Below are 21,972 nucleotides of genomic sequence, written 5' to 3' on the forward strand. Positions count from 1 at the left end.
AAAAATAGATATGAATAGAATTTCATACCATTTGTATAATTAATTAGATACGTGTTACCAACCAGTAAAACTAAAAGAAAACCTAAAAAATGCCTTCCCTAATTTACCCTTAAGTTGAAGCCGCTCGCCCATCTTTTTTCGATCTTCAGTTCAGCTTCGTTCCCGCTGACCCTTATAGTCGGCTGCCCACCCCTTCGCTTGCACTTGAAGCCGGCTGGATTCTCCACCAGTGTCCAGTTGCTCCAACTTCAAGCAAGCCGCTCCTTTCGTCCGCCCAACACTTATTTGGTGTTGAAATTCTGCTTACACTTTGCTAAGTTAAATATTTTGAATTTCTTGAATTTAATTTTCGTCCTCCCTGTCGTCCGCCAAACGGAAAACTCTCGCCCGAAGCTCCGAGGGACCTTCTTTTCTCTTCCGAGCTCGTTTTCGTGACGCCGAAGTGGAAAGAACTATAGAAGCACAAAGGCGATCGAAGATGAGGATCGCCATAATCCACCCAGACCTTGGTATAGGTAACAACATCAGTTTTCTCCACTGTTTCAATTGCTGAATTTCGATCAACATCTCTCTTTTTGTTAGAATTCTCTGTATTGGTTAGAATTCTGATTCATTGAAGATGATTAAGTATTTACACGGTGTTGGATGGCCTGGCCTGTAAGCGCATTAGGATATTTTTATCGATTTTTAAAAACCGGCGGATTGCACCGGCACATTATGTGAATTTGGTTCTTGTTTTGTGTTGATTCGTGTTGTCACTCTTTTCTCCTAATAATTTAAATTGCCGATTTATTTATTTGTAGTTTACGTGTTTGATTCTTCCGATGGTAATTTGTTAGTAATACATTGGAAAAGGTGGTATGACTTTTTTGAGCAGGTTAATCTTCCAGTTACCGATTGAGAATACATTGAATGGATTAAACGTCACACAATCTCAAATTTTAAATTTTGATTTCCGTGGTGATTTAACACACATTTTGACGGAATTTCACCAAAGAAGCTATAATCAGTCATATTTTCTAGTTGTCATCTCCCCGTCTGTTTCTATACAATAATAGCTGAAAACAATGAAGGGTATTAATTTCTCAACGATTATCCGGAAAACAGAAGAAAACTAAGAATGGATTTCTTAATTCTTAGCATGCAACTTAGGCAATAAATTTTCCAACTGACTGAAAGTCGAGTCATGCAAATAATAATTCTGAGATTCAATCCTAAGTTTTTATTTTTGATTTCTTAATATATATATTTTTTATATTTTTGTTCAACTTTCATCTATTAAGATAGAAGATATTTAAAATTAGAATCAATGGACGACAAAGTTTCTTCTTGTTCTAATTTTGTATCCATGAATATATTTTCTAACCTTCCGAGTTCATTGCCATAGAAGTTTGTAACTGAGTATAGTGTTTACAGGTGGAGCTGAGAGATTGATTGTAGATGCTGCCGTTGAACTTGCTTCGCAAGGACACAACGTCCATATTTTTACATCACACCACGACAAACATCGGTGCTTTGAGGAGACCATTGCTGGTGTGCTTTACTGCTTTTTCTTCTATGGACTTGTATCGGGAATGATATACTGACATAAAGAGTTTTATGTAGTTTAAAAAATTGTGAAATATGAGGAACTTGTAGTATCTTTAAACTCAATTATCTAACAGTATCTTCTAAACTATATCATAGTCTTAATTTGAATGAGGCAATTGTGTAGCATGGGGCTATGATAAAGTAATAATGTATTTTATATAAAACATATCAACTCCTTTGCTGTTCAAAGTAGAAACTTCTATGCTGAGAAATTTTAACGTCCCATTTTGGTGATTGCTTTAAGGATGTTCATTCAATGATCTGGGAGAGAAACAACAAAGTGTTTCGTTGTGTGGAGAGAGACTCTGGTGAGGTTTGGTCTTTGATGAGGTTTCATGTCTCTTGTTGGGCTTTGGTTTCATGTCTCTAGTCAATATCTTACTTAGTTGTGAACTCTTTCAGAGTTTTTTTGTGGGCTTGGTTTTTTGTATGCCCTTGAGTTGTTTCATTTCTTTTTTTCTCAATGGAAGCTATTGTTTTTATTCAGAGAAGAAAAAGGAAAAAAGAAAAACAAGTGATTACTTTTTGTAATTTTCTTCAAATTTCTGCTATAGTACTTCTCAGCTTTTCATTCTAATACTCATTTGTAATTTTTCCCAGGAACATTTCCAGTTACTGTGTATGGTGATTTCCTACCTCGCCACATCTTTTACCGTCTTCATGCAGTTTGTGCATACCTACGGTGTATTTTTGTCACTCTTTGCATGCTGTTCATGTGGCCATCATTTGATGTCGTACTAGCAGATCAGGTTTCTGTTGTTGTTCCAATACTTAAACTGAAAAGGTCATCAAAGGTATGGACCTTTTCCCAAAATTGTCTAGACGTCACTTTATCATGGTTAACTAAAGAAGCTGCATTCTTATCCAGGTTGTATTTTATTGTCATTTTCCGGATCTCTTACTGGCCAAGCACACGACAATTTTGAGGAGGCTGTATAGAAAACCCATAGACTTAATTGAAGAACTGACAACCGGTATAGTTTCTCACAATACATCTATTTCTTTCAAATTCTTACCTTCATTCAATATTATATTCTTCCTACTCTTTGATATTTGCATTTATCACTTTTCATAATCACAGGAATGGCAGATCTGATATTAGTTAATAGCAAATTTACTGCATCCACTTTTGCCAAGACATTCAAACATCTTGATGCACGAGGAGTTCGACCTTCTGTTCTCTATCCAGCGGTTAATGTAGATCAGTTTGATGAGCCCCATTCTTCTAAGTAACGGACATGTTTGTATATCTCTTGTTCCTTTGAGTTGAAAAACTTTTTATTGTGATCTGCAGTATGTAAAATAGTTTTTTCTCTCTCTCCTTTTTAAAGAATGATTATTATAATAATTATTTTTTTTAATATTCTCTGTTATATTTGTTTTACTTCTTATAAATTCGTTTATATCAGGTTGAGTTTTCTTTCTATCAACCGTTTTGAAAGGAAGAAAAACATTGAATTAGCTATCTCAGCCTTCGCCAAGCTTGGCACACTTGATGGATGCACTCTTCAAGATTATAATGTAGCTGATGTTTCCTTGGTCATTGCTGGCAAGTCTCAACTTTTCCCCCTAGTACTAACGTGTTTTGCGGGTGTGAAATTAAACTTGTCGATCATGCTTGGTGGATCGATCATTCATCTGACCATAAATATTTGGCAATAGTGTTGTCTCCTATGACCATGTTAGAATGGGGTGTGAATCCTATTGAAAATTTATCATACCAAAAGGAGGTTTTAAATTTTAAGGTTCAGTAGAAGTAAGTGATTTACTTGCATAACTAAGAGGACTTTACAGAAGCTTGAAAATGATTTTGTTTTGCGAAACTTCAGTTATGCATTCATTTTGTTTACTGTAATGGAACGGGATGGGATCTGCTTGGAGATTTTACTAAATAGTTTAATACCTCAGGTCTTCCGAACACCAAGCCTCAAATGTAGAATGGTTTGGCTAGCTAGTTAATGGACTCAACTCTTTATCTTGGTTCTGCGTCCCATTAATAACTGTGACTCGATGAGTTCAAGCTTTTGATGCAGTCCAAATTATACATCATAGATGAATCTATTTTCTGAAGATCTCCTGCAGAGTAATTTTACCATCGTACAACTTTTTAAAACATTTTTCTCTTCACATTTTATTGCAGGAGGTTTCGATAAACGGCTTAGAGAGAATGTTGAATACTTGGAGGAGCTCAAGAATTTAGCCGAAAGAGAAGGTGTATCAGAACGTGTTACCTTCATCACATCCTGCTCAACACTCGAAAGAAACGCGCTCCTTTCCCAATGCCTGTGTGTTCTCTACACGCCGAAGGTTTGTGCATCTCCACCCCTTGCACGAACTCCTCCTAGACCCCATCTTCCATTCTTACAGTAATATGAATTAATGCAGGATGAGCATTTTGGCATTGTTCCTTTGGAAGCCATGGCAGCTTACAAGCCAGTTATTGCATGCAACAGTGGGGGTCCAGTTGAGACAATAAAACATGGCACCACAGGATTTCTTTGTTCGCCTAATTCTCAAGAGTTCTCTGTGGCAATGGCGAAACTCGTTCAGGATCGTGCCATGGGAGCAAGAATGGGTAAGGAAGCCCGACAACACATTGTCAATTCTTTCTCTACAAAGATATTTGGTCAGCAACTGAATCAATACGTTGTGGATGTCGCTCGACTTAAGAGAGACTGAAACTGAAGATCAATTTAGTATGAAGTCAATTCGCCACTGGGTACTGCACAGCTCTTTGAACCCTAACTTATGGATATATTTGTAAATTGGTAAAATCAGAAAACACCATTTACACATACTGCTTTGTTCTATATATATTTTTTGAGCACTTGTTTGGTCTCAGTTGAAGATGTGAATTAGAGCTCATTTGAGTTTGAGTTGTTTAGATTTAGAACTCATTCACGAGTTATTGAAAACCGAAAGCTTTGGTCGGAGTTATATAAGCTTGAGAATTTTGGTTGAAACAATTTCTATTTGCTGGAAATTTTGATGGGAATTCGAATTTCCTGTTCAGTTTTTTTAATTCTCTAAATTCAATATTGTTGTGTGGAATTTTCCACATTTGATGTCTCTTCTACTTATTTTTATTAATTCACTTCGAACACGACGATGTTATATTTTCATGACTTTATTATCTTTTTTTTTTCCCTAAACGACCTCTTCTTTTAGTGTAGTTGTGAGAGAATTCAATTGCAACGAGCTTCAATCACTACGTACCAGAGAAGATATTAAAATTGATAATTTTGGAGCTAACAATGATGGTTTAGGCACAATGAAATTGAACACAAGTAAACGATACAAAACGTAAGTAGACTCACCCTTTTCTTTTCCTATTGATCTATAACATTTTCATTGGGGTAAATGGAGTCAAAGAACTCAAAGAGATTATGTTATGAGGTTTGACCCATTTCAATTCCTTGTCATTGTTTTGTAATTGTATTTCAAACCTCTTGATCGAAAGGCCTAAAGTTTTATTTATAAATGTAGAACTCTATCACTTTCACCCTCCCATCTCTTTAACGTTTGATCACATACATTCCTCGTAGTGTGATGCATGCAAGGTAGAACTAATTCATCGGGAATCTAGATGTTTATATTACTTATCTTGTTTAGTTAGTGTTGCATTCAATGTGTCATTTTATTTGAAAAAAAGAATGAGACATTAGGCGTTATTATTCAAGAGAATATTAACTAATACCTCACTAAACAAGCGGTGAAAGGGTTGTAGTAATGCAATATAGGAGGAATTATAAATAATGCGAACAAATAGATTAGATGTAAAGCTTTTGGCATGTTCAAGTATTTGCATTTCGAAAAGCAAGCAAGTATGACAATAAGGTATCGAGAGAATTCTCGCTTAAATTCTGTAATTAGCAAAAGCTTTATGTTGCATCAATGAACTACTTAACTACACTGCATCATATTACACAATACATAGCTTCATCACTCTCAGTTTATTTATGTTGAGTTCAATTGCATGGACACTAACAACATCCATATCCTAAGGATGTCTCATGGCTTATATTGGTTTTACAAAAATTTCTTCAAAATGACTTATGTGTTGTTGTTCACTTTTGACTTTATTCAGGTTAGGAACATATACATCGAAAGAAGTTGAGGAAGAAGGCAAGACTACAATTCGTTGTAGTTGTCCACTAAATAATACAACAATAACAATTATTAGTTTATTCATGAAGACGTTTTATAATTTTCTGAAAAAATTCTGAGTTGATGTAACATAAATTTGCTGGAGAAAAAAATAAAACAAAATATGGATTGTTAACCAAACAAACCCTTGATAAACTAAAGTTTGAAACTTTCCTTTCATTTTGATATTTCTGTTCATTTCCACAGCATAAACAAGGGAGACTACAATTCTTGTTATCTTTTCCATGCCAATCTTCCACAAAAGTCTTGTGGGAATTGTTGAACAAAAAGAAGAAAAAAAATCGAAACATACCAGCAGAAACTTGGATCAAATAGAAAAAGCCTTTGCTCCAAATTCATGACTTTCAATGCCGAAACCGCTGCACAAAGTTTACATTAAGCGAGTAGGGATCGAACTCAATCTCACCTGCAGCTATTTACAGTAACAAGGGGAGGAAATGCTCACGAAAATGTTTGGGCCTACTATTCATTAAGCAGCTGGCATTGAGGTTGAGAGAACAAGATAAGACAAGTATTGAAGCCCATCCTGGATTTTGCAGAAAGCTGTGGTTTGATCGGCCTGAAGATGCTCGGAGAAGGCATTGGCCTTGTCTTGTACTGATATTTGCAGAGGACTTTTGTGAGAATCAGCTGGGGCAGCGCTCATGGCAGCTTGATATGCTTTTGACACATCAGACAGACCTGAAAAGAGGATTTAAATTCAGGTTGTATAATAACTAAACACAAGCCAGACCATAATCGAGTTTTTTTGGCTAATATCAGAATTAGGACAGATGATAAAAAAAGGCCAACCTGTAATGAAGCTTTTGGATAGTGCATCTACATATCCTATCATCAATAAAGCCTTTAATCTAATGATTTCAGCTTTTTCAACAGAATCTTCGGGCCATTGGATTTTTATAGCATCTTCGTCGTCGTCCTCCTCCTCCTCCTCGACTTTGTTAGCATTTGTTATAATGGATTTTCCAAGCATCAGCAATTGAGACACCGCAAAATAACACATTTCTGAGACCCTCTGCAAATGAAAATATAATGAACTTATAGTCAGATACCACGGAACCATATCCAATGTTATATGTGACCTGGAATGTTTACAAACAATGTCATACGATTAATGCTAAATGTTTCAGCTGGAATGTTTACAAACAGTGCCATATGATAAAGAAGAGAGTCTTTATATCTCACATGGACTCCTTCTGAATGAAGTGATTCTAATTTGTCAACGGTCCTCTGCATTATTTCAGGAACAGCAAGTTCGGCTATGGAACTTCCATACCTGCAAGGATTAAAGAGCATTAAGGCATTTCCATACACTACAAGAGTGCTGATGAACTTCATTCAGTACAATAAATGTTAAACAAAAATTCAGCATAACCATTTCAAGGAGAATTTTACCCCGCAGCCATTTCAGCAGCCTTGCTGACACTAGAATCATATAAACTTTTCATCTCATCATTTCCCTCTTCCCCAACTTCCAACTTTTTACCTTTTTCTGATTTTGAACTGTTTTCTTCAATTGCATTACCCAAACTAAAAATTTGTTGGACCTGTTTAAGCTTTCCATCAAATACAGACTTCTGGTCCTGAGATAGTTTTCCTTTCCTTCGGTTATATAATAAAGTATAGTGGTTGGATAGGGCCTCCAACTCCTGCAAAAAAGAAACTGCACTGGTTTAATAGAGCAGCACCATAATATAATTATTCAACTTCCCAAATTAGATAGTGACCTCTAACTGTTCTGGACCTCCGTATATATAAAAGCATCGATCAAATGTCACTTCATCATCTTCTAAATGATCCTCCTTGGCCTGTGGTTCGCTCTCACTAGAGGTCTTCTCAACTTCAATTCCAGTCTCTGTAATCAGTAAATCCATGGTTTCCCTTCCAACGAGCTCAAGAACTTCCATTCCCTTCGTTGTGAGAGCTTTCCCTCTCTGTAAAACAAATAAAATTTCAAATCATACGGGAAAAGTCAAAACAGAACAAGATTTTACGGAATCCAGCATTAGCTACTTCTCGAAGGATTTCATCAGAGAAAATAATAGAAGTTCTTAAGAAATATATTACTATAGTGATTGTAAAAAGAGTAAATGACTTTTCAAGCTTTCTTCTGATTATTTTATAACACACTTTATTTAACTTACTTTTGTACTACTTTTACTTTGCCTTACAGGAGAAAAAAAAAAAAGAATTAATTTTTTCATACGAATAATATAAAGAAACCAATTTTTGTTCCCAAAAATGTATACTCTTAAATAGTTTAATGATTTTGTTTAGTGGTGGTGAGGATTTGAACCTTTAACATTGAAGATGATGGTGTAACATCTTAACCAACTAAGCTAATCTCATGTTGGCATCCATAGCCTATAATTTAATTATTCAAGTAATGTCAGAGTAGAGAAAATTATTTCTTCAATAGTAATTTAAGTAGTACTTTGGACCGATTAATCATGATGCATAAGTTTAGTGTGCCCGTGAAGTTCACGTTAAACTCGTGATACTATTTTAGAAAGTAATATATCAATTGATAAATTAAGAAAGAGCATTGTTTGAGTAGGGAAATTTGAAGTAGTTAGATTTAATCCCAAAAGAATTTTGTGCTTAATATGTCCTTGTCCTTGTAGCTAGACCACCTCGCTCCACCCGCTAATTCATTTTTTTGTTTCATACTAAAAAATCAACAAGAAAAATGATAAAGGATACACACCTCCAACAATGATGGTGCAACAGAACCAGCTGCTGCTGGTATTCCTTGATGTTGAATGGTTTCTGCAATATTTGCAGCTGAGTTCTCAAGCCTATGGAACAACTATAGAATATTACTCAGAGATTAAAGCAACAACATGGTAGAGTATTAGTGCAATAGAGGCACATTGATAATTCAAGCTTTCAACTTCTATCATCAGAATTTTATCCCCAGAAACTTTTACCATCTGAATTCAGAGCAAATCCAACCTAAGGAGACATTAATCCATCACAAATTCTGACAAATTTGCAAAATTATATGCCTTTTCAATTCACGGCATAGCCAGAAAAAAGCTGTATATTGCAGCATATGGTCAAAGAAAAACATTTGCTAAGTTGTCTAATTTGTTTGAACTTCAAACTACCATTCAAGAACATAGACGTACTTGTGAACGAAATCACTGCCCCCTCTTAATGCACTTCCCAGGGCTTTCCATGCTCCTGAAGCTATATTCTCCACAGAAGTATCTAGAACCTTTAAGCCCTGTAATTATTGTAATGAGAAATTTGAGTTGCCAACCTAGATGCTTAATCACAAAACCAGAATAGAAAATGGGAGCTATCACATTGAGATCAAGCACCACATTAACATCCAATCAGTAGAATAATCACTGATTACTGAGTTAATTCATAGTTACTCTGTGTTGTGTCTACACTCAGTATAAAGAGAAGGCGTGTTAAGAAAATAGAAAAGGTATATTGAAATTAATCGAAAATTAAATATTAAATAAGATCTGTGACAAAATACTAGAAGAGATGGAAGGACTAAGGAAACAGCAATAAGTTCTTAGTAGGACAAAATAAAGCTAGAAAACATAGAGCTGTATTGGGCAATTCTGACATGGATATCCAGCCTGTGTGATATGATCGTGAAACCCCTTAAGAATGGGAAACAAGACAACAAATCCGTTGGTCTCTACCTTTTACTTGAGTTGAGTCCGTCTTTTGGTTTGAGTAGAGTGCTAGAGATCTATGAGGACTTCCTCACAGTTTACTAACATCAATTCCACTTGGTTCTTGTCAATGTGGGTGCAAGAGAATAATCATGTATAGAATTTTTCAGATAAACTCATGGAAAATATAAAGATTTACATCCATCTAAAGACAAAATTATTTCATTGTGTAACCCTGATCTTATATAACTTGCCTGGCCAAAAACTGAATCCTCGCTAGCCTTCTCTAATTTTTCCAAAGCAGATTTCCGTAGCTTATCATTGTCGTCTTCGCTTTCACTTTCTTCTGCAGAATCTCCTACTTTCTCCTTAGAAGGCTCCCCATGCTCATCTTCATTTTTCAAGTCTACAATGCTTTTAGCTGCTGTCTGAGCAGCAGCAGCAGCCTGCAATTGTCCACACACACACGAACCAAGAAAAAAGGGTCACTAACCAATGTTTTGCTCCCCCAGTTGATAACATCGTAATAAGATAATTATTTCCCCAACTTAAATTCAATACGCTATTGCAGAAAATTGCTTCTTTAACAAAAAAAAAAAAAAAAAAAAAAAAGAAGGATCACATGAAAGCGTTCTATTAAAGATAGTCATTGAAAGTTGATTTACAGGAAATAAACTCATTAACAAGCTGGTAATCAAAGGCTCCTAAACCATGAACACGAAAACAGAACCGACTTTATCTCTAATTTCAGAAGCGCTACCAAAATGCCTGAAAACCGAACAGCATTTCCCCAATCTAGAACGCGTTATAGACTAATAATGAGATTCGGTACTTAAACCTATCAGTCCCATGATCCTAACAACAGAAATTCGAATAACCAAGCAAGTTCCACAACCTAATTCACGCAATTACAACAATGTTAAAATGGTAATAAAAACAGATACAATATACATACATTTCGGGAGATCTCTTCGGCGGCTTTCTGGAGATCTGAGAGAACAGAAAACGCTGAGAATCCCCAACCTCCCCAGCCTCCTCCTCCTCCTCCTCCTCCGCTACTTCTTGACGGTGCTTCTACATTTACTCTGCTTTCTTCTTCAATTTCTTGAACTTGTTTGTTAGGAGGTTCCGTCGCGGTCGTCAGTGGCTTCTTCTCTTCCTCCATTGTAGTACCTAACCTAAGGATCTAAATTCTATTAAAGAAATGAAATGGAACGATGAGGGCTTTGAGAAAATATCTCAAGAACCCCTTTTGCTGTTATTATTGTTATTATTATTATTATTATTTTCCATTCTTATTATTTCTTTTGAATATGGCAATCGAATTGTGGAGTAAACGTGAAGACATTTAATTTTTTTTCTCTACGTACGATGCCGTCCAAGCCCATGTGTTTGGGAGATGGGCTTTGTAAGCCCTAGTTTAGTTTGTGAATACAAGTCCAAGCCCATCGTGGATGCATGCCAAGTGATTGGCAACAAGAAAAATGTTGTGCACATGGTGTGTGCAGAGATGTGATTCTTGATGCCATCGACTAACAAAATGGATGACTACTTTGAGTGCACAATTCTAATCTTCCTTCAGCTACTCTTTCAATTTTAATAAATATTCGGTGCATTTCAATGCAGATTGTGCGGAAAAAAAAAGGAAGTTTTAATTCTTTGGTTTGATTTAAGATTGTGTTATACATTTTGGAGTGTTTAATTTAAAAAATACTAAAATGTTGTTGGTTGAGATTAATTTAAACAATTTTGATAAAATAAGTTAAAAGGAAACATTGTTTTTTTCTTTAAAATACATTATTTTGTTTTTTTTGCGATAACCCTTAAAATAAATAGTTAAGGATGTCATTGAAAATTATATTAATTATAAAAATTGGACCAAATCATGATTTCATGCCAAAGGGCAAAGGGTAGGCAACATCGCCAGGTTAGCCATGTTCTCATCCACAATCCAGCATGTAATACATGGAATATCCAGGAACGAGGGAGGTTTATTATGAGAAAGATGTAGTAAACAAGGAGTATAGTGTAAGTGAATTTTTTCAAAGACAATAAAAATCAATCTAAAAAAACCATACTAATGAAAAGAAACTACCCTTTGATTTTGTAATTTCAAAACTGAGGACTTATTTGAAGTAAAAATTAGTATAACAACATAAATTTAAATGGAATATTTTGAAGAAACAGCATACCTTCCCAGAGTCGAATTGTGTTCAAAATAATGATTTAATATTAAACTGAAATCTTTAAAATTTAGAGTAAATATATATAAGATTTAAAATGCGTTGAAGAAATGAAAATGAAGCTAAAGATGAAAGAGGTAACTTGTGACATAATGGGAAAGTACATTGAATAATCAAAAGTCACGCTCCCACGTAGGAAAAGGTATTTAAAAGGAAAAGATAGATGAAAGCCGGTCGTGGAAAATGAAAACCGACACGTGTCAGTAATAGAAATCAGAATGTCCTCTCGGTGCATATTATATTCCTCTAAAAAAAATAATAATAAATCCGAAATAATAGGAAAAACAAAACAAAAAAATAAATAAATTCCGACGAAAAATCGGATTCCTAGTTTTTCCTCTTCCTTTTCCTCTCTTAGCTGATAATTTTGTTGTTCATTCATGTATAGAACATTATAATTTTCCCTCCAGCTGATGTACCGCCGGGAAGGGCTTTTCTGGCAGTTCCGGCAGGTGTTGATCGGCTATTCGAATCGCCTCTGCAAAATTCCAGATACCTTTTTTTCGGAACTCAGTTACTCTATTCTTCAGGTGATTTAGGGAGGATTTTGTTGCGTTTCAGTAGCAATGAAGGCCATGGCGACCTTGCAGGATCTAATCCAGGAGGCTAAACTTCGAACGGTTTGGTGGGCTTTGTGTATTTTCGCGATTTCATACTTTTTGACTCGTAAGAATTCTTTCTTATTCCCATCGCTGTGTATTGCTTCAGTTGTGCGTTTTTTTTTTTGTCACCTTTTGAAAATTCACGCGACTGTTATCTTTTGTGATTTTGAACTCAAGGACTGTTCTTTAAATGTTGAAGTTAGAACCCTTTTGGGATTTCTTTTTCTTCTTCTCTTGGGGACTTCAAGTTTGGGGTTAGTCGATGGTGTTGTCTGTTGTTCATTCTTCTATAATGTGTTGTAGAATGGAAGTTGGGAGTATTGTAATTTGAGAACGAGGAAGAAGCAAGATTGAGCAGTGGTGTCTTTCTCTTCTTTAATTTCTTGAAGTTTCTGAATAGGGTGTAAACAAATAAAAATTTGAAGTATTGGGTTTTCCTCTTCTGTCGTATCGATCAACCGCCGTGTTTTTTTGTAGTTTTGTTTTTATGGGTCTTTTCTTTTATCAATGCAGATACTAGTAAGTCAATGTGGATGAATGTGCCCCTAGCAATTCTATTAGTTTCTGCACTACGCATCCTGTTCAATGAGGTAGAGTTTCATAGAAAGATCCGACCTATTCATCAACAGACATACTTATCTCACCTGGAGAAGAAGCAGTTATCTGTTAATGACTCGCGCCTGTCTTCAGCACTTCCTCCACCAAGATGGAAAAGGAAAATTGATTCTCCTGCTGTGGAAGCTGCAATGAAGGATTTCATAGATAAAATACTGAAGGATTTTGTGGTTGACTTATGGTATTCAGAAATAACCCCAGATAAAGAGTTTCCTGAGCAGATACATGCGTTAATCATGGACGCCCTTGGTGAGATAGCAGTTAGGGTGAAGGAGATAAACCTTGTTGACTTGCTCACTAGGTAGGTTATTTTCTTTATATGGTGGGAGCAGGCTAGATTTTTTTTCTTCTACCATTAGGTTGTTTGTTGTGTAGTTCAGGAGTTTGAGGAGTTTTGACCATGTTTTCATAAAAATGTTGTAGGGATGTTGTTGATTTAGTAGGTGATCACTTGGACCTTTTTAGAAGAAACCAAGCTGCCATTGGTGTTGATGTTATGGGAACGCTGTCTTCTGAGGAGAGAGACGAAAGGTTGAAACACCATCTTATGGCTTCGAAGGAGCTTCATCCAGCATTGGTGTCTCCTGAGAGTGAGTACAAGGTGTGAGTGGAGTGTTCTGTGAAAATAGGTCTTGTTCTGTGAGTAGTCTTGCTCTTTGCTAATTGCTATTCCACTGCAGGTCCTTCAACGGCTCATGAGTGGACTGTTGACTTCAGTACTGAGACCAAGAGAAACCCAATGTCCTGTTGTTCGATCCATTGCTCGAGAACTTTTGACATGTTTGGTGGTGCAACCTCTTATGAATTTTGCAAGTCCTGGGTATGCATTTTAGTGGCTTACCCTACAGTCTGACTGTTTACTTTCTAATTCTTGCATGAAAAATAACGATGGAAAATGTTGCTCTCTTTTGGGAAAAAAGTATACCTTTGGTCTCTCAATCCAAGGATATATACGACTTGAATACATTCTCTCTTCCTAATAATTAGATTTTGGGTAGTTGGTATTGTAAATAATAGCTGAAAAACATCCTCTCTTGTGGGACACTATAGGTCTGTCTATCTGGTTCTTCTATAAAACACTGAACACTCAAGAAAATATAAAAAGTATCATTTTATCACTAAAGTATGGCATTGCATACTTTTACCTGTATGCTATTTTCTTTCTAGGATATCTAGCAGTAAAATATTATGAGAAAATGGTTTGCACTAAGACGTTCCTGTACGTTTGGAGTCTTTGGGGTTATCTTTTGAGAATATTTTATTTTAATACCAGTTCTTTAAAACTCTTGACAAAAAAAAAACTTTAAAACTATATATTTGTATTTAATTATTTTTAATTAAGAAAAAAAAAAAGAATACGTTTCAGTTCGAAGTTCTCTGTTGTTTCAAAATTTTCTATTTTTTTTTAAATGGTTTGTTTTGTCAAATTTGTTTTTTGTGAGAAGCTTATAATATTTTCAGACCAGAAAGTAGTTTTAAAAATGCATTTTCCAAACAGTACTTCAGTTACTTTCTTTGCAAAGAAATTGGGTAGAGGTGATTTTCTTAGGTATCCATATCCAGTCTTACATGATCTTGTAGTCCAAAGAATTGTGGAATTCGTTTTTTTTTTTCCTTTTTTACCATTTTTCTCTTTTTCCTTCTTTCTTTGTCATCAGGTGCATAAATGAGCTGATTGAATGTATAGTCCTTGCCACTAGAGCTGAGAACGACTCTGTGATAGGCGGTCAACAACAAACTTATTCTTCAGATCATGACAAAGACCGTTCTTCTACTGCTGGATTCGTACATGATGAAGATATGAACCAAAGGAACTCATCTTTAAATCCTGGGAGTGGTTCAGAGCTCACCAAATTTAACAATAAAAAAGAAATAAGTTCAGATTACATGTTCCAGGATGAGCCTTTGCAAATGAGACATGGTGATTGGGGCCGTGCATTGAATGCAGCTACCCAAAGGAGAACTGAGGTTCTTATGCCCGAAAATCTTGAAAACATGTGGACTAAAGGACGAAATTATAAGAAGAAAGAAAATAAGATCATTAAAGTAGGAGCTTCTGAGCTTATGGCTTCAACAAAGAATTATGGAACAAGTATCATGCAGCCTGCAACAAAAACAACAGTGAGGGATGAAATGTCGACTGGCAAGCATCATTCATCTGCTGGGCCAGAAGAAAAGGCAATAGTTAGGAGAACACCTGTAAGACAGTCTGATCTACTTTTGACCTCCAAACCAGGTGATGAGAATAAAATTGCTTTTCAGTCTTCTTTGGAACTTCAGAAGGATTCATCTGTCGATGGCAAGTTTATTGCTAATGAACTAAAGGATGTAGACAATCTTACTCCTACTCCTGCTAGTGCAAACAAAATTCAACTCAAGAGATCGAATAGTACTTCTGCTTTGAAAACTGAAGTTAGTGTAGAAAAAACTTCTGCAGAAGGTGGAAGATCTATTATATCAGATTTCTATGGTCCCAATTTTGGCAAGCACGTTGAAGACCCCCTTTCTAAGGGTTCCTCGGATATGGTGATCCAAAAAGAAGGTCTACTTGTTCCCAAACTTAGAAGTCGGGTGAGGGGTTCATTCTTTTGTTTTATGGATAATCTGTTAATTAATAAAATGTTATACGAATTTAGTTCTTCTTGTCCTGTTGCAGGTAATGGGCGCATACTTTGAGAAGCTTGGTTCAAAATCTTTTGCTGTGTATTCAATAGCTGTTACAGATGCAAATAACAGAACCTGGTTTGTCAAGAGAAGGTATCTTTCTGATATTCCTTAACAAATGAAAACAATGTATTTTGAAAATTCAACGATGTCAATAACCTTTTGCATAGTGGTTTTGTTATATTCCTTGATGAGCAAGTGCCTCATACATTTGGTGTTTGTTCATTTCCTGATCTCTAGTGCCTCTAGACTTGAGAGAACTCCTCAAGCATCTTAATTAGATACATTCATAGTCACCTTCATGCTTCTCTATTTTTACATTTATCTTTCCAGGTACCGGAATTTTGAGCGACTTCATCGACATCTTAAAGATATTCCTAACTATACACTGCACCTGCCTCCCAAACGAATATTTTCATCAAGCACAGAAGATGCTTTTGTTCACCAACGTTGCATTCAACTTGACAAATATTTGCAGGTATATGTGGGTTTTCCAACTTCTGTGCATACAGTTACTGTTGTTCATCAATGTAGCTTTTCAAAAATTTTATAATCCTGAATGACTTACTGTGCTATCTTTACCCAGGAGCTATTATCAATTGCAAATGTTGCCGAGCAGCATGAAGTATGGGACTTTTTAAGTGTTTCCTCAAAGGTAACCAACCCTCTGAGATGGCAATTCAATGATTTCAAATAGATTTATACTCCAGTATCATGTTAATATTAACATTAGTTCCAAAATTTATCTATTTTGTCAATGTTAATTTCAATAATTTAAAATATTCCAAAAATGTATTATAACTTTATGGACTTGCTATCTTTTGATGGACCTTCAGATTTTGAGGATATGATTGACTTTTATTATATTCCTTACATTTTTTAAGACAATGATCTTGTGAACCTAATTTTCATCAAATACTTTATTTAAAATTTTTCTTTTTTGCAGAACTATTCGTTTGGAAAATCTTCCTCAGTGATGAGAACATTGGCAGGTGAGTGGTTGTTTTTATTGTTCTTTGTAGTAAAACCCATGGCATATTGGTCGCAACAGTTTTAATGTTTATTTTCTTTGTACCTTTTCTCTTCCCGTGCAAGTTATTTGGCTTAATTACTTGCCTGTTTTAGCCTCTGTTGCTAGATTGCTGGAATACGGACCCTTTATGGTAGAATATAACATTTGTGTGTGTTATCTCAATGAATAATCCCATTTGTCTTGTCAAACTATGAAAGTTGAACTCTTTGAGAACCTTCTTTTGAGGTTTTATTGGGCGTTCAGGGATTCTGATTCACTTCAAGTTGTAGAACTACCATGAATAAATAGCTAAGTTCTTGTTCTTATAAAAAAATGCTGTCTCTCACGATTTTGATTGACATCATTTCATGAGATAAGCAAATGCTATCTTTGGAGTACCCATGTGCGTGTAGATGGATTGTAACAATTTAGAATAATGGATGATAAAATGGGACAGAAAGAAAATGTTCCAGTGGATGCCTTCTGAAACACATCATTTGGTGGGACTTAAACCTAGATTCTAATTGCTATTCCTTCACAAATATTTAGAGTATCTTGGAATCTGTAAGACTAAGAGACTTTGAAGAATGACTTGCCAATCTATTAAAGACATAAAAATCTGAAACGAAGATTATTCAAAGTGTCCCTATGACAGCATAAAGATGTGCCCTTTAATCTAGTCTGCTCTCTCCTATTCCCATCCATCTGAGAATATGCCCTATTTTCTTTTCTTTTAATTTCAATATTTTGTGTAAATCTGCCTTCAATAGCTCCCTTCTTTTGAGAGTTTTAAATGGACAAAAGACAGCAGTTATGTATCCATGCACTTCAATCTTTTGGTTTATTTAAATGTTAGAACCATCCACAATTGTTAAAAGTTTCTTCAATTCCTTTGTTATTTGCTTATGTTGATGGTTTCAAACCTTATTTAATAACAGTCAATGTGGATGATGCTATGGATGATATTGTACGCCAGTTTAAAGGGGTTTCAGATGGTTTGATGCGTAAAGTTGTTGGTTCAACCTCACCTGACGAAGCTTGTGCCTCATCAAATTATGACCGGAAGTTTTCGTTTAATTCCGCAGACTTGAGCAGACATGTTTCTGCACAATATAATATAGAAATAGCTAATAACATGTCTGACGAGGAAGGTGACCAAATTGAAAGTAAAAAATGTGAAAAGGTTAGTGGATGGCATTCAGACAATGAATTAAACTCTAAGAGCTTTCCTCCACGTGTGATCAAACGTGGTAAAGAGTCAGATAGATTAGTTGTTGACAAGAAGAATAGTCTAGAATTGAGGTCTGGGACCAGCCATGGAGGACTTTCACAAATTTCAAATCATATGGAAGATCCAGAAGGGATGCCGCCAGAGGTAATCCAACTTCATACAACATACTGTTTCCTGCTTTATGCATTTTAACTGTCAGATATCTCGCATTCCATTTCTTTTTATTTATGTTTAATCTTGCATTTTATCTACTTGGTTAGTTTATGGCCCATTCAATTAGAAAGGGACATCATCTTACAGAGTTATCTTTTCTGGTTTTTAATGGTTCTTTCTATTAGCTTATATCATCTTGTGCTCTGATAAAAAATTAACAAAACCGCTAGTGTGTGCTACTCATTGGGGGCAGGCAAAGGTACTCATGGATAAAACTAAGACATTATTTATGTGTCCGTAGCCATTGGTGATTCAATTGTTGTATGAGGACTGATCATTAACGACAGTCGATACAACGTATGTTTCAAATTACATATCTCCAAATATTCATTGTTTTACGAAAAAATAAAAAAAGACCAAAAGCCTGATGAATATTATTTTGATGATCCAATGCTTTATAGTAAATGCAGACCGTTCATGAGTTGAAATGGAGATTGAGCTTGGCTTTAGGTGCTTTAAACCATCTATGGAAGTTGAATTGGTGGGCTTGATAAAAAAAGAAAAAATCTCTGGGAAACTGTGTCCCTTGGCTATAAGAACAATAAAGAAAAACAGTGGGTTTCTCTTTAGGCTGGTTACTAGACTTCAGATGTCCTAGACTAAGTAGACATGCTTATAGTCCTAATGTTAAATTTTACAATATGAAATTCAAATGCGGGATTTAATTTTATGATCAAGGATTTCCTGAAATGACTGGTGGATCCTCTAACGTACTGCTATTTCAAAAGAAAGGCCAGTTGCAAAATTTCCATCATAGTGCTTGGCACACATTTCAAGAGAGAACTCTTTCTAACAACAGAGCTTTCATGGAGGATATTTGCAATACGTGTAGGAGAACATTGAGCAGAACCCAAATCCTCAGAAAATGGATTCAACTACTCTGGGCAAATGACACAAAAGAAATAGATGATTGTTCTCCTCGCTGTCAAAACTTGACTTCTTGAAAATCTTGCCTTTCCAAATATATTTGGCCACCTCATTCAAACTGTGGAACAAAACACAATATTTCCTAAACTTAGCTGAAAATAAACTTGAATCCTTAAGTGCCTACCTCTTTGCACCTGTTTTTCACTGGAACTTACACGATAATGGTCTGGACAGTATCATATTAGTCCATTTCCAAATTGTTATGGATCTGGTAAACTGCAAGAACTTATTTAGACATTCATTTCAAGGAACTGTACTATTATTGTGATTGAGCAACTTCTGTGCAAAATGTAAAAATAACCTACAAGTTATTCTGATTGGAAAAAAAAGGTTATTTCATCATTCTAACATGCAACTGATATTTTATTCAAGCATATAGCTCTGGTTGTTTATAATTTATTGGTTATTCCAACATTTATGTTTTTGCAGTGGACTCCACCTAATGTCAGCGTACCTCTTCTAAATCTGGTGGACAAGATATTTCAGCTTAATAGGAGAGGCTGGATAAGGTTCCACACTTTTCCCTTCTATAAATTTTCAATGTCATCGACTGTGATATTTTGTTTCCTTGAGTAACTTTAATTATCCATGGTCACAGATAAGGTTTTGTATTTTCTGCTTGGCTTGAGAATTTTTTATATGCATATCTACTTATCCGGCACCAAATTGTTTTTCCCCCTCCATTTTTCTGCATAATTGTTGGTGGCTACTTTATATTTATATCCACTTCTCCATTGTTCTATTTTGTCTTTTAACTGTAAAAACTATTTGTTGTATTTATATTTTATTTTATTTTTATTATTTTTTTTTATGTAGGAGGCAGGTCCTTTGGATATCAAAACAAATATTACAGTTAATTATGGAAGATGCCATTGATGACTGGATTGTCAGGCAAATACACTGGCTACGGAGAGAGGATATCATTGCTCAGGGTATTCGATGGGTCCAAGATGTAAGTATCAAAACGGTTGAGGTTTATAAACTGTGTAGTGTTCAAACACTAAAAGGTTGAATATCTCAGAATTACGATGTCTTGCAATATAAAAAGTAGATATCATTCAAGATAAGCTTGTAAGTTGAGATATTTACACCCTCGCTGACCTTATTTCATGAACCAAAATAATGCCTATCTTCTCGGTCCTCCCCCTCTTTCTTAATAACCAAGTACCCCTCGACATCCCTAGCTAATTATTAATATTCCTATTGGTCTATTTGGTTGAAAACTGCTTTAGTCCTTTTTTCGAGAATTTGTCAAGAAATGGTACAGAATTATGTTGCTACTAAGATTTAATCTTTTTAGACTAGAGAATTACTAAGCCCCCCATTTGGTAGCTATTTCTTTTTTTTTTTAAATTATACATGTTTCTTTTACAATTACTTGCTCATTGTTTTATATTTAATAGATAAACATTTGAATTCTGAGTTAATTTCCAAAAACAAAACCAAGTTCACAGTTATACATGCCTTTGATGTTGTCAACCAGTTTGATTAGATTGGAGTGTTTTGCATTGGCTTGATTATGATCATTGTCATGACTGAAAAATTTGCATCTCGTATTTTTTTCTAATTACGGATCCCATAATTGGTTGTTCATCTTCAATTTTCTTTTAATAAATGATTGAACGTACATCTCCTGATCTTTTTTATCAGAAGTGATACCGTAAGGAATTATAATAGTTGCAACACAACCAACCTAATTTTTTTTTATTGTCAATGAAAGTGTTGTTTTTACTTTATTAAAAAAACAAATGATACAACAAGGAAAAGAAAATTCATTCTACAATCGCTTCTTCAGGTTCTGTGGCCAAATGGAATATTCTTCATACAGTTACGGAATGGTCAAAGTGAAGATGATGATTCTCAATCAACTACCAGCCGAACTGATGGAGGCAAAAGCCCAAAGCCTGGATCTTTTGAGCTGCAGCTTGAGGCTGCTCGCAGAGCTAGCGATGTCAAGAAAATGCTTTTTGGTGAGTATTGCTTTATTTCTGTGTTATGAGAAGTGTGCATATGAAGCTTGTTATTTTTCTTTGACTACAATTGGGTGGATGAGAGATCGAACCTCCCAACCTCCTTAGAGGGAGCGCATGCCAATACTATTTAACATCATGCCATGTTGGGTGCTTTGGATGTTGCTTTCTTGCATTTTATGGACATGCATTTCTATTCAAATCGTGTTTGTCTCACTTTTTCTTTATCAAGAAGCCAGTTTATTGCAGACAACTAACTACCATTACATTCTTTCTAGGTGGGGCTCCAACACCGTTGGTAAGCTTGATAGGGCACAACCAATACAAAAGATGTGCAAAAGATATTTACTACTTCACTCAGGTTGGTTAGCATTAGTCATATTGCATTTAAATTTTCGCCGTTTAATTTCAAAATCCGTAAAGTTGACAATCTAAGTAAAATTTTGTGAATCTGCAGTCTACCATCTGTGTGAAGCAACTTGGGTATGGATTACTCGAACTATTGCTCGTATCACTTTTCCCCGAGCTACGCAATTTAATTCTGGAGATTCATGGTAAGTCACACGTCTCACAACCCGTTTAGTGGGCAAAAACAGTACTCTTCAACCTCTGTTCAATCAAGTTGTGCCTTCTCCTTCTTCCTCCCGTCTCCGACCCAGAATCTCAAGTTTTTTTTCTCTCTTTTCTCGTTAATATAGCATTCAGGTTCCCTCAGTTTTGATGTCGGTAGAAGTATTTGAGTGATAACACACACAGTCAGGAGTTTTATGGATTGCTGGAAATTCTTTTGTGAATAGAAATGGTTCTGCTGGCCCCTTCCTTTTGTTTTGTTCTTTTAATTGTATAGAATTTAGTTTTAGGGTGTGTACAGAATTAGTGGTACAGGTGATGGACAATTTTCAAATCTTGTTCTTATTGTAATTTATGATCCTTTCTCCTCTACCTCCTGGGGTGATTCAACATTCACAAGTGATTGATATTGAAAATTATTTATTCATTATTCAATTCTATTTGTTGATATAAATATCTGTGAGAATTTGATATTTGAGGGGTTTTTCTTCCCTCACTAAATTATAAAAGAAAAGAAAGGTTCAAATCTT

General features: G+C 35.3%; 3 protein-coding genes and 1 long non-coding RNA gene across 8 annotated transcripts; 2 read left to right on the top strand and 2 right to left on the bottom strand.

Moving 5' to 3' along the window:
• Nucleotides 1-145: 145 nt before the first annotated feature.
• LOC101222455 (alpha-1,3/1,6-mannosyltransferase ALG2) lies at nt 146-6,029 on the top strand. 4 transcript variants are annotated; one of them, XR_004218241.1, is made up of 10 exons: nt 146-515; nt 1,417-1,533; nt 2,191-2,384; nt 2,459-2,564; nt 2,672-2,819; nt 3,000-3,139; nt 3,731-3,897; nt 3,976-4,309; nt 4,759-4,893; nt 5,678-6,029. XR_004218241.1 is itself a non-coding variant. In XM_031888860.1 (9 exons), exons 1-8 carry the CDS (start codon nt 479-481, stop codon nt 4,267-4,269), a joined length of 1,203 nt encoding a protein of 400 aa, XP_031744720.1. In that variant the 5' UTR covers nt 146-478; the 3' UTR covers nt 4,270-4,309; nt 4,759-5,092. The 4 variants fall into 4 exon arrangements, 2 of the variants coding, with proteins under 2 accessions (XP_031744720.1, XP_011658924.2); XR_004218242.1 differs by having other exon boundaries at nt 4,764-4,893; XM_031888860.1 differs by lacking the exon at nt 5,678-6,029 and having other exon boundaries at nt 4,759-5,092.
• LOC116405135 lies at nt 1,313-3,732 on the bottom strand. Its single transcript, XR_004218243.1, has 2 exons — nt 3,494-3,732; nt 1,313-1,582 (listed from the first exon to the last, which is right to left on the bottom strand). It is a non-coding gene; the product is annotated as an uncharacterized LOC116405135 (long non-coding RNA).
• LOC101222694 lies at nt 5,889-10,682 on the bottom strand. The gene is made up of 9 exons (XM_011660623.2): nt 10,351-10,682; nt 9,650-9,841; nt 8,889-8,986; nt 8,465-8,555; nt 7,485-7,691; nt 7,153-7,406; nt 6,943-7,033; nt 6,550-6,772; nt 5,889-6,438 (listed from the first exon to the last, which is right to left on the bottom strand). The coding sequence occupies exons 1-9, from the start codon at nt 10,558-10,560 to the stop codon at nt 6,227-6,229; spliced, it is 1,578 nt and encodes a 525-aa protein (XP_011658925.2). The 5' UTR covers nt 10,561-10,682; the 3' UTR covers nt 5,889-6,226.
• A 1,230-nt stretch (nt 10,683-11,912) lies between these two features.
• Nucleotides 11,913-21,890, top strand: LOC101222929 (hypothetical protein). 2 transcript variants are annotated; one of them, XM_031888912.1, is made up of 16 exons: nt 11,913-12,304; nt 12,754-13,156; nt 13,279-13,456; nt 13,536-13,675; nt 14,514-15,426; nt 15,512-15,612; nt 15,853-15,997; nt 16,106-16,174; nt 16,466-16,511; nt 17,470-17,906; nt 19,332-19,411; nt 19,719-19,854; nt 20,698-20,872; nt 21,151-21,233; nt 21,330-21,426; nt 21,571-21,890. In XM_031888912.1, exons 1-16 carry the CDS (start codon nt 12,205-12,207, stop codon nt 21,591-21,593), a joined length of 3,126 nt encoding a protein of 1,041 aa, XP_031744772.1. In that variant the 5' UTR covers nt 11,913-12,204; the 3' UTR covers nt 21,594-21,890. The 2 variants fall into 2 exon arrangements, with proteins under 2 accessions (XP_031744772.1, XP_004137127.1); XM_004137079.3 differs by having other exon boundaries at nt 21,330-21,890.
• The last annotated feature ends 82 nt before the right edge of the window (nt 21,891-21,972 follow it).

Source organism: Cucumis sativus, chromosome 7 (genome assembly GCF_000004075.3).
Source record: "Cucumis sativus cultivar 9930 chromosome 7, Cucumber_9930_V3, whole genome shotgun sequence".
In the NCBI taxonomy this organism is placed as follows: Eukaryota; Viridiplantae; Streptophyta; class Magnoliopsida; order Cucurbitales; family Cucurbitaceae; genus Cucumis; species Cucumis sativus.